Source organism: Chinchilla lanigera, unplaced genomic scaffold, assembly GCF_000276665.1.
Source record: "Chinchilla lanigera isolate Chin_1 unplaced genomic scaffold, ChiLan1.0 scaffold00069, whole genome shotgun sequence".
NCBI lineage: Eukaryota > Metazoa > Chordata > Mammalia > Rodentia > Chinchillidae > Chinchilla > Chinchilla lanigera.
Window position 1 is genome coordinate 592,889 of NW_004955470.1, and position 13,696 is coordinate 606,584.

Here is a 13,696-nt window from a genome sequence, read left to right on the forward strand (position 1 = left end):
CGGGGTCTTTGTTCTCGCGTCCTGGCCTCCGGGATTGGGTGCGGCCTACCTGGCTCTGTGTGCGCTTTTCGGCTTGGAATCGCGGTGGTATGAGTCCGGCCCACACTCGGACCCAGGAGCCCTGCCGCTCTAGAAAAATTTTAGATGAAGCAAAAGAAATAGCAGTGGCATAAGCAATGACAAAATGTCTGAAGCTGGAAACATTTAGAGTTAATGCAACAGCATGGGGATGGCCGAGAGAATCCTGGTTCTGTCATTCTGCTTTGCCGACTTTACCACACTGGATTTTAGCTTTGGTCTTAGGACCTCATGGTTTTGAGGGGGTCGTCATAGCTCTCAACATTGTGTCCTTAAAATATTCAAGGAGAAAGACAGGGTAAGGCTGTCCAGTTTCTTCATTAATGAGGAATCAAAATCCTACTCAGATGATGTGTCTACCCTTCTTACCCTGCACATCTCACTTCTGACCTGACCTTATGTGCCCCTTAGTCTTCTCCAGGCCTGGGCAGCATATGTCGTTACCACGTAGGGCAGGACAGAGCTGGTGCAAAGTAAATTTAAGCAGGACAGGTTTGCCTGCTGTGTAGATGTTAGGAGATTTATCACCTTTTAAATTTCATAAGCATCTAAGAGGGATGAGAGGGCCCCAAACCCTTTAATCTGGTGAGGCTCGAACAAGCAGGCCCTGAGGATGACAATAAAGTCAAAATTTACTCATGGGGGTGGCAACAATCACCTCAGAACTGAAAATGTCCTAATGAATCTAAGGTCAGCACAGACTTTCAGGCTCAGGGATGAATGGGAGAAATTTGGAACAGGGGCCTAAGGCAGGTCTGAGGTCAAGCTTGCCTTACAGAGCACTGCCGGGCTGTGGACCTGGGCTGGAGAGGAAGCAGCTGATCTCCTGAGTCATAAAGATGAGGTTCTAATTGGCCCTGCCTATAAGGCTGCCTGGCTCAGGATTCAGGAAAGGAAATCGCTCAACACCCATGGGAATTGGGCCAAGCCAAGAACCTGTGGCCACAACGACAGTCTGAGAAACCAGGACCTCATTGCCAGGCCTGGCTCTGTAGGACCTGCTGAGCTCAGCTGTGTTCTTCCTGGTCCTCAGGGAGGTGACCCTGGGGGAGCCCAGGAGGAGGGTCAGCAAATGACACACAGCAGAGCTATGTCAGCCAGAGTCCACTCTGCATAGAAAGAAAATACATAAATCATATACATATTAAATGTATAAGCATTTAAAATAAATGTTATATTTATATACATTATGTACCTGTATTATAAATAAATATAGCATGCATATTGTATATACGTACATATAATTTAGATTTGTGTTCTAGCATATAATTTTAAACTTGATAGATTGAGTATAGATATTTAAAAACAGTTCCAGAAACATCACTCCAGGGCCTTCCCTTACCATGCAGTTTGAACATCGCAAAGCCTAGGACTCTTGCTTAGGAACCTGCTGGACCTATTAGGGACCCACTCATAGACAAGGACACTGAGAAACCTGGGGAAACTCGGGACACAAAGCAGTAGGTGTGAGGGAGATGTGCTGCAAGCATAGAGAAGTTTTGTTTCTAGTGCTCGGCATGGGCAGCTCTTTACCTCCTCACTCCCTTCAACAGGTAAATCAGGGGCCAGATGGTCACAGAACAAGTCACCCCATGGCCAGGTGGCAGGTGATTCTCCAACTTTTGTTTTTGTTTGTTTTTGCTTTTATTCTGGTATCGGGAATCAAACTCACAACCTTGCGCTTGCCAGGCAGGCACTGTGCCGCTGAGCTAAATCTCCAGCCCCGATCCTCCAACTTTAAATGAAGTGTGCTCTCTGCTCAGCTTTTACATGGCTTCCTGGACTTCTCATATGGGTTACATCTGCAACAAGCACAAGCCTCTGACTCCCTGTTACTTTCTAGCCTCCAGTAATCAAATTTTATAATCTACGGCCCTTCTAGGACCAGTGATGGCATGGAGTCAAATCTGTGGGTCCACATGAGCCAGGATGCCTGAGAGAACAAGGGGCGCAACTCTGAGGGTGTAAACAGCTACTTGTGAGGAAAGGATGGATTGACCTGATTAACTCAGAGTAGGCATGGATGAACACACTGAAGGCTCCATTCAGAGATGTGGAGGAGGCTCACTGGAGCTGCTACACACACACAGAGGGACAGGCCTGAGAGGGGAGAGAGGAATGGATTTCCGAGCTGTCTTGTCTCTTCTCCTGAGATAGCCAGAGACCCTCAGCATTGCACCCCCAGGAGCAACACCTAGGGAAAGTTTGTGTTGGTGATGACAGGAGGAAGGACCCATGCCCTGAAGTCATTGCATGTGCTCACTGTCAGAGTGTGTCTCACCACCTTCACCCGGAAGGCACAGTGTCTGTGGGTAGTATTGAGTGAACAGATCAAGAACCAGGGCTGGTTTCTGCTGGTACCAGCCTAGGATGCTGTTAATACTCTGACTGGGGTTCTGCAGGAGACAGTGGCCCTTTCCCCTGGGACACAGGAATGCACAGATGCTAGACATGGACTCCGCATTGTATGTCCATCGGTGTCTAAATCAATAACAGTTATGTACATCCCAAGGCTCTGATGCCATGCAAATAGTGTGTTCTGTTGATACGTTTGTGACTAGATAGCTAAACAAACTGTTTCATCTGCAGGACACTTTGTGTTTCATAGAAACATACCGAGGAGGAAACCTATGTCCTTTTTTAGCAAAGTGAGAACAGAGTAAAAGGAAGGAAAAAGGGACAAAACTGGGCCCCACAAGATGCCGCCTCTGAATGATCCTGCTATCAGAATGTCAGGATGGTGTATTTTATCTGCTCACACTGCTATATGGAACTAAACTATCCTGAGCTGGTTTTAAAAATATTATAACTTTTTTTCATTATTCTGGAGGCTGGGAAGTCTGAGACCAATGTCAGAAGATACTCATTTTGTTTTAGTCCATCTTGATTGGTCACCTTCTTGCTGCATCCTCGCAAGGCTTTTCCTTGATGCCCATCAGAAGGGGTGAAGAGAGATCTACTTGGTACCTCATTTTCTAAGGATGCTAATGCGATAGCATTGTCTCCCAAGTGTTTGACTTCATTTAACTATCATTCCATTTTTATAAAACTTTTTTCCAAACACATCCACATGGGGGCATGGTTTCACTACATGAATCTGGGGACATGGTTCACTCTCTAACAGATGGGCCTTGGAGACACAAAGCCAGCAGGTGACAGAGCAAGGCCAGGCTTCCAGTCTCAGAACACAAAGTACTAAGTAAGTTTTCCCCAAAATTAGGCATGCTATCAGCGCCTGCCACACGTCTCTGGTCACACTAGTGATTTTATTCATGACTCCAGGCACTCTGTTAGTAAGGGGCCACTACCACTCTATTATTTCCCTAGTATTTCTGATGTCAGGCACTACTCTCTTGTTTGCTGTAGGTATTGTGCACCATCTAATGGTATTTATGTGACATTGCACCTTAAGGATTTCGGAGTCTGAGTCCCATTGAGTTTTCTCTGAGAGTCTCTTCCCTGTTGTTCATGAAGCTGGTCCTCCTGCATCCATCACAAGGTGGATTCTATAGAGAACATAAATGATTCCTTCTATCAATAATCTAGACATATAGCTGAGGACAAAAGAATAGCACACAGTCTCAACACATAAAAGATACTAGACACAAGACAGTCAAGGGCTGGATAACATGACCCATGTGAGATGACAATGGTGTGATTTTTAGAAAAAGTTTCTAAAGGAAAAAGCAGAGCATGATGATAGTAGATGGTAAGTGGATGAGATCTACCGGTCTAGATCTATCAATGCAGCATCATTCTTTCCACCGTGGAAATACTCCTACATCCTTTTGTGAGACCCACAACAGCCTGGGAAGTTCCTGAGGCCATTTAGTTGTGTGGTCCAATAGTGATGTTTGTGTCCTAGGCTATAATGCTGTGAATGATCAAATAAATCTGTGGGACCAGTGCTGGCCAGCATAAAGCTCTGCAGGGATGAGAACATCTGTATCTGAGTTGTTCAGCATGGTAGCCAAGAGTCAGATGTGGCTATTGAACACTTAAGATGTAGCAAGCGTGACTGAAGTTTTTAATTTGTGATTTAATGTTAATTTAACTTATAACTTAATTTTTATTTCAATTTACATAATCACATGTGCTAGTATGCACCCCCTAAGACAGCACAGTTCGTTAGAAGAAACCGTCAGCAGCATCCTCTGGAGAGTCAGGCTGCCAGTTGAGAACCACTGAGGCTCCCCCACAGTCACTGCACTAGTAATAGACACAGGCATCTTCAGCGTCCAGGCTGCTGATGGTGAGGGTGACATCCGTGTCAGACCTATGGCCAATGATGACAATGAGAGTCCTGACCAAAAGATGGAAACTGGGTAAGTGAATAGCTCAAGTTTTCTGTTGGAAAAAATTCGGGTAGGCTTTTCTGTCAATAACGTTTGTTACATTCATGTGCCCTGCCGGTGATGGTGGTGGTGATACTTGTAATATGGGAGACAGCTCAACTCTTACAATGATGCATTTTTTTCCTAAGAAGGTCCTAAAATCTGAATCTCACTGAACATTTTCTGTATTAAAATAAACCTTCTCACCTGTAAACCAATACTGTAGTTAATTTTTCTGTTTCCCATACATTTGTTTTAATTTTAAAGAGGAAAAAAGATAAACACAACTGTGAAACTGGGTTTCCAAACAGGTTAGTAGGGCAGTTACAATAGTTGATACATTGCGTATTGTTGTCTTTGTAGTAGTTATTCAGAGTACAAGATATCGGTTGTGTGTGCATTTTCACTTGTGTCATGTTCTCCAATATCCCTTTAGATTTTTCTTCTTTTTAATCTCCTCTTCAGTCTCTCTGGAATAACCAGTGTCTCACAAGTCATCTCCAAATCTGTGACTGTGGCAGATTCAGCTTTTGGCATCTCCCGTATGCCATTGCAATATATGACAGGATCTAAGCTGAAGCTGTACAGGAAGTTAAATAATCACTGAATCACTGAACACTGAGAGCTCTGCATGATGCACCAGCTCCTTGTAATCTTGCAGCACCAGTGACCAGAGCCCACTTCCTAACACCCTGTGTTTATGATTTGTTTTTACTGCAATGGGATATAAATGACCATACATGCATTATTTCACTAATTTCATTCAACAATTATCATGACCATCTGTTAGGTTAGTTACTGTCAGCTAAAAGAGCAGACCTGAGTGAAAAGGGGAACTTCAACGTGTTCAGTACTCATGACAAAAAGTGCAGAGCTAAGCCTTCCTTTTGCAGGGAAGTAATAAAGCAGAACACAATTAGTATTTCAGAGCCTCCAGCACTTCTAGCAGGCCAGTGACTGAACATCACAGTGATTTGTGCCAGCTTTTCTTGATCTGTAACTGTTTTCCTTTTTATCAGGACAACTGCATCTGTGTACATGATGAGCTAAGGTCATGGACACTTCGATTTGTTATTTTGCTACATTTTGTTATTTTGCTTACTCATGTCATTATGCATATTATGTAAAAACTTCCTGGCACTGATTAAAACATTCAGAAAATCCTCAAGTCATATTTCTAGCAGAAAAGAAAGCTGACAAGAAAGGCAAATGTATTTATAGCAAATGAATCGTTGCCTTCCAAATGTTGAGTTAGATCCATTGTGATCAACTGAATAACAAATGTTAGTTTAATCTGCTAATGTGGGAAACATTATCAGAAGGGGTCAGTTTTATTGGCTAGCTTTATGCTCAGAAATGCCAATGGCCATATAAACCTGGGTGGGTTTACATTAATGTTATTGAAATCCACATACAAACTTTCACGATAATGACTGATGAGACTCACTGGGGAAGCTGAGAAAAATGAATGGTTGATAATCACTGAATCACTAAACACTGCGAGCCCTGTGCAGTGCACTGGGTCCTCCTGATCATGCACCAGCAGTGACGAGAGCTCACTCCATAACTCCTTGTGTGTGCATTGCGTCATTCTAATTGTTAAGAGCTGCCTCCTCAGTAAATGGCTTTTACTGATCATTCACTTGGAATGCATTTATTTTAAATCCTGGCCTATTTGTGAAAGGGCCAGTCATGAGGCTTCCAAAATAACTTCATCTCCAGTTCTTCCACACTTTTCTTCCAAGGTGTGATAATCTGTAAGCCAATCCTGTGGCCAATGACATTGCATCTCTGATCTCTTCTTTTGTTTTGCAAAATGGCCATCAGAAGTAGCCCTTGGAGTTTACCCACTGTTGTGATTTCAAGTCTTCCAGGCACTCTTGGTGATGACATATTTCCACATCATTCTAGTGTGCAACTGTGGAATTCCATCTATCTGAGCATTGCTGTATAAACATACATACTGGTGAATTTCATAGGATGCAATAATTTAATTTTTAAAATCAGTCAATATTATCCCATTCATATTCTTTGCAATTCTTCTGAAATAGAAAAAAATATTTTAAAGAGGAAATACCAAATTGGTGAGAATTTAGTAATCATGGTTACAAAAGAAATTCTTGTAGACAGAGCAGGGACAGCATTCTGGTGTTGGCCCCAAGTGTTTTAAGGTGAGAACAAGCAGAATCATGTTAAACAATTTATATAATATTTTGTATTACAAAATTATAAATTATGTATATGCAAATATATTTAAATACCTTATTTGGATATTAGTATATATATGTATGTACATTTGTGCAACAAACATTTATCAAGTAAATGTGTATGTACCTATATCTATGTTATATATACATATTATGTGTATTTTAAATGGATTTATAATCTTTTTGTCTCTAGTCCATTTTCTTTCAATATTTTCTTTATGACATTAATTTTAATAAGATAAATGTGTTCACAGGAGTCTATGGTAAATATTGTGTTGGCCGTTTTTTTACTCAGTAGTGATTGGTATTCCGACATTAGGCATTCATTTTCATGTCCAGAGGTGGTCATGTTGTCAGTGAGTTGGATGATCAAGCTGAGTCTTCCCACTAGGTGATGACCTGGCTTTTGCCTACAGTTGTGTGTGTGACCTAGTGCCAAGGCTGAAGGACTGTGATCCCTGAGTGGTGACATCCTCAAGGCAGGTTGAGGAATGATTTAAATCCTCAAATCAAGCCACACAGAAAGAGTTAAGTCCAATAGCCTCCAACACACAACTTTGATTTATTCTTACATTTTAGTAATTCCTAAAGTTTCTAACAAATGTTTTATTAATTAACATATTTTATTGTATCATGGTAGATAATATTTTTCAATGCTTGTTCTTAAAATATTTTCAAACATATGTTTGCGCTGAGTAGAAGATAAAATTAAGTGTCGATAAAGTTAAGTGTAATTTATTGTGTGGTGTAAATAATTTATTGTGTGGTGTAAAAAAAAAATTAAGTGATTTCGTTGGTTAAAAAATATTTAGCAGAAGGAAGTATCCCCTAAAGTATAGGTTTGAAAGCTTCTGGTGATTACTGTTATATGTTTTAAATGCAAATTCTCATGAACTATATAAGAAAGTTCTGCTCTTCTGCATTTGTATCATGTTCTCAGTGACACCAGCATCTGTACAAATTTTGAAAAGCAAGATGTTTTCATATTAAAAAATAATACTAAGTGCACGTTTAGTGTGTTGGTGTTTTATTTTTTATTTAAAGAAAAAATTTTCATTTGTTTTTCAAATGATTGCTCTTTACTTCATGCAATACTCTCTTTCTGTAAATTCTATTCCTGAAGTTTTCCTGCTAGGATCCTAGACTTACAGATAAAATTTTGATGCATATTCAAATACATTTTGAAGCATTCCTCTAACAAGGAAAAAGTGCTGAGTGAAAGTAATAATATTGGATGGTCAGATCCTAACTCCCCATTACCCAAACCATTTCTAGAAACATATTTCTCAAATTCACTTTTCACTTTGGAATTTCCAAAAACTTAGTCAAAGGGAAGCCCTCCTATTAGGGATTTGAATTCAAAAGATGGTTCAGTATTCACTGACACCTTCAGGGAGAGGGGCAGACAGAGGGGAAAGCTCAAGAATCACCTACAATGTGCTGGGTCTGCTGAGAGCATTAGTACCACTACTGCTGGGCTCCTTAGGCAGGCCAGGGAGTGGAAGATACATTCTGGATTCTATTAGCTTCTATGACTAGCACACCCGCTGGGGCTTAATATTCTGTATTTTTAAAATCCTGATTGTCATATCTATAATGAATTATCTTTTGCTGTTTAAGTCCCAGTAATACTCTCATTAGCTGTTGGTCCCTATAAAAAGCAAAGACAATGTAATACACACTGATACATATGAGTGAATTTATTACATCTGCTCACAGCATCATAGAAGCTGTAAAGGTCTAGGAAATCTGACTGCAGGCTGAAGGGTCAGGGAAATCAGTAGCAGCTTCATCCAAGAAGCTTGACACTTCAGAAGGACAGAGAAAGAAACGATTTGGATCCAATCCAAGGCAAAAGCCAGAGGGCCATGACAGAAACCCATTGGTTCAAGTCCAAGTTCAGAGGTGTAAAAACTTCTACTTTGGTGTACAAGATTACCAGTAGCAAAAAGTGTACCCTCTCAAAAAGGAATAAAATAGAAAGAAAGGAGAAAGAAAGGAAGGAAGGAAGGAAGGAAGGAAGGAAGGAAGGAAGGAAGGAAGGAAGAAAAGAAAGAAAAAGAAAAGAAAAAAAGAAAGAAAAAGAAAGAAAGAAAGAAAGAAAGAAGAAAGAAAGAAAGAAAGAAAGAAAGAAGAAAGAAAGAAAGAAAGAAAGAAAGAAAGAAAGAAAGAAAGAAAGAAAGAAAGAAAGAGAAAGACAGAAGAAAGAAAGAAAGAAAGGGTCCCTATTTCTCTTGCTTTTGTGTTCCATCTGGGTGCCCAGCCTACTGGATGGTGCTGCTTACCATTGTGGAAGGTTTTTCTCACTCACTTTGCTGAATCACACACAACTCTTTTCTGGAAACAGTCTCACATGTACAACTAAAAACCTGCTTTTTAACACCATATGCATCCCTCAATCAGGTTAATATAATAAATCAAGCACCGCAAGTCCGTAACATGACTACACAGACGTGTGATCATCTCTGCCCCTTATTAAATCTGAAAAGGAATGGTCAGATGGGCGTTGCTGTGGCTGTGGTGGCAGAAAAAGCTACAGTGTACAGAAGCGTTCCAGCTGCCTTCTACCAAAACCTCCCTGTGGCTTTCAAAGCCTGGCTCTGAGATATTCAATAGGTGAAAACAACAGGAGGAGCAGCTGGGGCAGCCCAGCCTCACACTTCTACTTCCCTGGGGGTTTTTTGTTATGGCTTGTATCACTGTGGGAGGGAAGTTAGTATACTGCTGACAGTAATAAGTTGCAACATCATCAGGTTCCAGGCTGCTGATAGTGAGGGTATAATCTGTCCCAGACCCACTGCCGCTGAACCTGGATGGGACCCCAGACTGCAAATCGCTTGCATCATAGATCAAGAGCCTGGGAGCTTTCCCTGGTTTCTGCTGATACCAAGCCAAAGCACTATAAATGTTCTGACTGGCTTTGCAAGTGATGGTGACTCTGTCCCCTTGAGATTTGAACAGGGAGGATGGAGACTGGGTCATCTGGATATCACATCTGGCACCTGACATTGGAAAGAAAAAAAAAAAGTCACACAATTGGTCTTATTGACAAAACTTCTATGAAGAGCCAGACAGTACTGCTCACACTGCATTGAGTAATTCCCAGGGTTTTCCTCCTCACCTGAGAGCCAGAGCAGCAGGAGGCCCAGGAGCTGAGGCATCCTCATGTCCATGCTGTGTCCTGACTGGGACTGAGTCCTGCACAGGGTGTGACAGCCTATGAAGAAGTCCTCAGGGCCTGGGCTGTGCTCTGGGCACATGCAAATCAGCAGGGGCTGGCTCATCTCTATTACTTTGCACAGGCCCAATGTCCTTAGGTGTGCCAGGTCAGACCGCATTTGCCTATAGTGACAGCTTACATTTACCTATAGTGACTCTCTTTCTCCCTGGAAGAACATGACGGTATCAGGCTTCTCTCTTGTTAGTAGTGAAGCACTTAAATAGGTTTTTGCCAGGGTTCCTGTCACTCTCAGTGGCCTTGTAAGTAGTGATGACTCTTACAGCATGAGAGAAAAAGGTAGTACGTTAGCATAAAAGCACCCAACCTGAATCTCATTTCAAAACTTTGTTCTTCATTAATGTTAAATTTTACAGCTGCAAATTTTCTTCTTACTATAGCTTTTGTGGTCTCTGGTGGGATTGATATTTTGGGTTTGCATTATCACTTGTGTCATGATATTTTCTAAAATCTTTTTTTTTTCCCAAGAAGATTTTATTGCTACATTTTAGGTATATATAGAATAATCACATTCATCATAGGGAATTTGTACCTGAGTCTGATATAACTTCTTCTTTCCTCATTCCTTTCCCCTCCCTTCAACCCCTCTTCCTCATCACATTCACAAAAGCTTTGTTTCTATCTTTTTCTTCTTTTCTCATTTTCTTACTTTTTCCTTCTTTCCTTGCCCCTCCCCGAATATCATTATTTATTTATTCTTTGACCTAATTTTTAGAATAAATTGTTTCTTTTGTCACATTTGTTAATTTTTTAGTTTTCCTTCTGCTGTTAATTTGCAATTCAATTCATTGTCTTCAGAGAACACAGTTTGAATACTTTTATTTTTCTTAAATTTATCAACAGTTTTTTTCTGGCCTAACATGGTAAATCTTAGAGAAGTCCCACATACACTTGAAAAAGTCTCACATACACTTAAAAAAATTGCACTTTGTCAATGTAGGCATAGTGAACTGTAATGTCTGTTAAGTCCAGCGCATCTACAGCGTTAGGCAAGTGAAGACTTCATCCTTTTTCTTATTTATCTTTCATCTGTTTTATGTATTACTTGAAGTATAATGGTGAGGTCTTCTACTATCACTGTATTCAATTTCTCTTTTAATTTTTATTTATGACTTTCTCCTATATTTTAGCTCTCTCAAGCCTGGATCATATATGTTTCTAATGTTATGTTGGTGAACTGACTCTTACACATCTGTAGTCATTAAACTGTTGTGAGTCTAGTCTTGGAATAATCTCCTTTGTTTCTTTAAACAGTTCTTGTCTAAGTATATTTTCCTGATAATATTACATGCTTACCTCTATTGTCCTTTGGTTAAAATTTTCTAGAATTTTTCTTCATCTTTTTATTGTTAAAATGTGCCTGTTTATTTGACAACACATAGATTTATCTTGTTTTTTTGTTGTTGCTTTTGTTGCTGTTTGTTTTTTTCTTTTTCCTTTCTCCAGTTCAGGGGATTGAACCCAAGGTTTGCCCATGCAAGGCAAGCATTCTACCACTTAGCTACAACCGTGTCTTAATGATTTTCTCATTGTTAGCACAAAATGCCCAACACCCACATCTTAAAGGTAGACAGGTTTATTTGGGCTCACAGTTTTCAGGTGTTTCATTCCACAGTTAGCTGGCTCCAAGACAAAAAAAGGACTGAGCACAGGAACATAGTGGAGGGTCTGGGTGGCCAGAACGAGGAGAGAGAAGGGAGGAAAAGGTTATTTTTTATGCTCCGTGCTTCTGAATTTCTTAGATTTTGCACTCTCTTTGATCTATTAGTATCATCTTTCTTTTCTGGTGAGTTTTTAAATTGTAATACATTTTGATTTATTTCATTCTTCCTGTCCTTTCTTATAGTTATTTTTTATTTTGTTTATTTTCCTTGTTTTTGCCTTATCATGGGATTCAATTATAACATCTTAAATTAGTTATTAAAATCAACTTCAACTGATGCTAAATTAACCTCAGCCATGTTAACGAAAATCACATCTACTTTTCATTTCTGCCACATTCATTATTCGTGTCACAAATTAAATCTCTATATATTAGGTTCCTATTAATGCAGAATATTAATTATTTTTGCATTTATTTTTAATACTGAGAGAGACAAATTAAAATAAAAAGTGGAGTTACCCTAAAATTTAAAAATATTGCTTTTTATATTGTTTTCCATGTTTGCTTTTACCAGAAAAGTTTGTATTTTCATTTGGCTTCTAATTCCTATGTAGTCTTTCTCATTTCAACTTGTTTTTTTTTGTTTTTGTTTTTTCTTCCAGTACTGGGAATCGAACTCACGACCTTACACTTGCCAGGCAGGTGCTGTGCCACTGAGCTAAATCCCCAACCCCTCTCATTTCAGCTTGAATCTCTTCTTTTCCCCTTTCTTATATGGTGGACCTCGTGGTAATGTATTTCCCCATCCTTCATTTGTCTGTCCATGTTGCAGTTCATCCTCAATTGTGAGACAGTTTTGCCAGATATTGAATTATCACCATGTTCATTGCTTTTGAGATTCTCTCGCCAAAAACTGCTCCATCTCTTATGGTAAAAACTATTGAATTTTGACTGTACTTAATGTAACACATTACCTTTGTGTAGTCAGTCTTCTGAAATGTACTTTATTTCCTTAAGCAAAAGATAATTATTTTATCTGCTTAATTCAAAACTTCTTTAATTGCTACTATAGTGTAATAACAAAAATAATATACTATGTTATTGGCTCCTCAATACTATACAACACTGTTTTAAATTGGTATTTTGATTAGTCTAAACCTTATTTTAAAAATGAAAAGTTTTGAAAATATCAAAGCAATAGTGCAATATAATATAATTAAAAATTAATTCTGGTGTGGTAAGCTGCTATATGCCTATAATCCCAGCTCTCAGGAGGTAGAGGCAGGAGAATCACGGTTTCAAGGTCAGCCTGGACAACTTAGACCATGTCTCAAAAACATAAAAATAAAAATTTTTATGAGGCAATAGTTACCAATCAGTGGTAAAGGGTGTTCTGATTAGGTTTTGAGTTGGATCCTAAATACAGCACACACACAAAGAAGAAAAACCAGACATCTGCCACTTTCATTTGGTATGTAATACAGCATATCAGAATATCAACAACTGCAACAAATGTAGAAGGAAACTAAAAAAGAAAAATAAAAGAAGGCTTAATAAGGGCATTTAGGAGTTATGAAGGCAAAAAAAGAATAAAAATTCCAAAGTAAATCAGTCTTTCCAGTGAGCTGCAGTTGACTTGTCTTTTATTCCCAGTATAATTTGTCAGATTTGAGTGTACAAAGAGATGCTAGCTTAGGCCAGGCAGAGGAATATTAGGGGTGGGGTCCAGACAAACCATGATAGATGCGCACTCTTAGGGGATTGCTCATGAACTGACCTCTTAGCACCTGCCTCAGTTTCTCTTGGTCACATATGCGAGGTCCAGGGTGGCAAAACTGCAGGATGCTACACTGTCATGGGGTTCGCCTGTATGGAGATATACTGCTGATTCTTTTGTGTGTCTGGAAAATTCCCAGAGTTTCATTTATTTTGTCACAGCAATAGAAAAATGTATGGCATTATCTAACATATGGCTTTAAATAAATATTTCCTTCAATGGATTCATTGAGGATAAAAAAAAAGTATCTTCAATTGATGCATATATCTCTCAAACATACCTTCTTAAAATTTATGTAGATCATTTGTCAACTTATTAAATGCAGATTCACATTCAGTGTATCTAAGTTGCTGCTTTTGCTTTAATTTTTTTTTTTTTTTTTTTTTTGTCTTTTTGAGACAGGGTCTCGTTATGCAGTTCAGGCTGGCCTTGAGTCACTTTGTGGCCCAGGCTGGTCTT

The 13,696-nt window shown here is 39.4% G+C and overlaps 1 gene segment (V, D, J or C); it reads right to left on the reverse strand.

Annotated features, from left to right (window-relative positions):
* Window positions 1-4,287: 4,287 nt before the first annotated feature.
* LOC106150275 lies at window positions 4,288-9,601 on the reverse strand. The segment is given in 2 exon segments: window positions 4,288-4,381; window positions 9,342-9,601. Coding segments are annotated over 2 exon segments (354 nt in total).
* Between the last annotated feature and the right edge of the window lie 4,095 nt (window positions 9,602-13,696).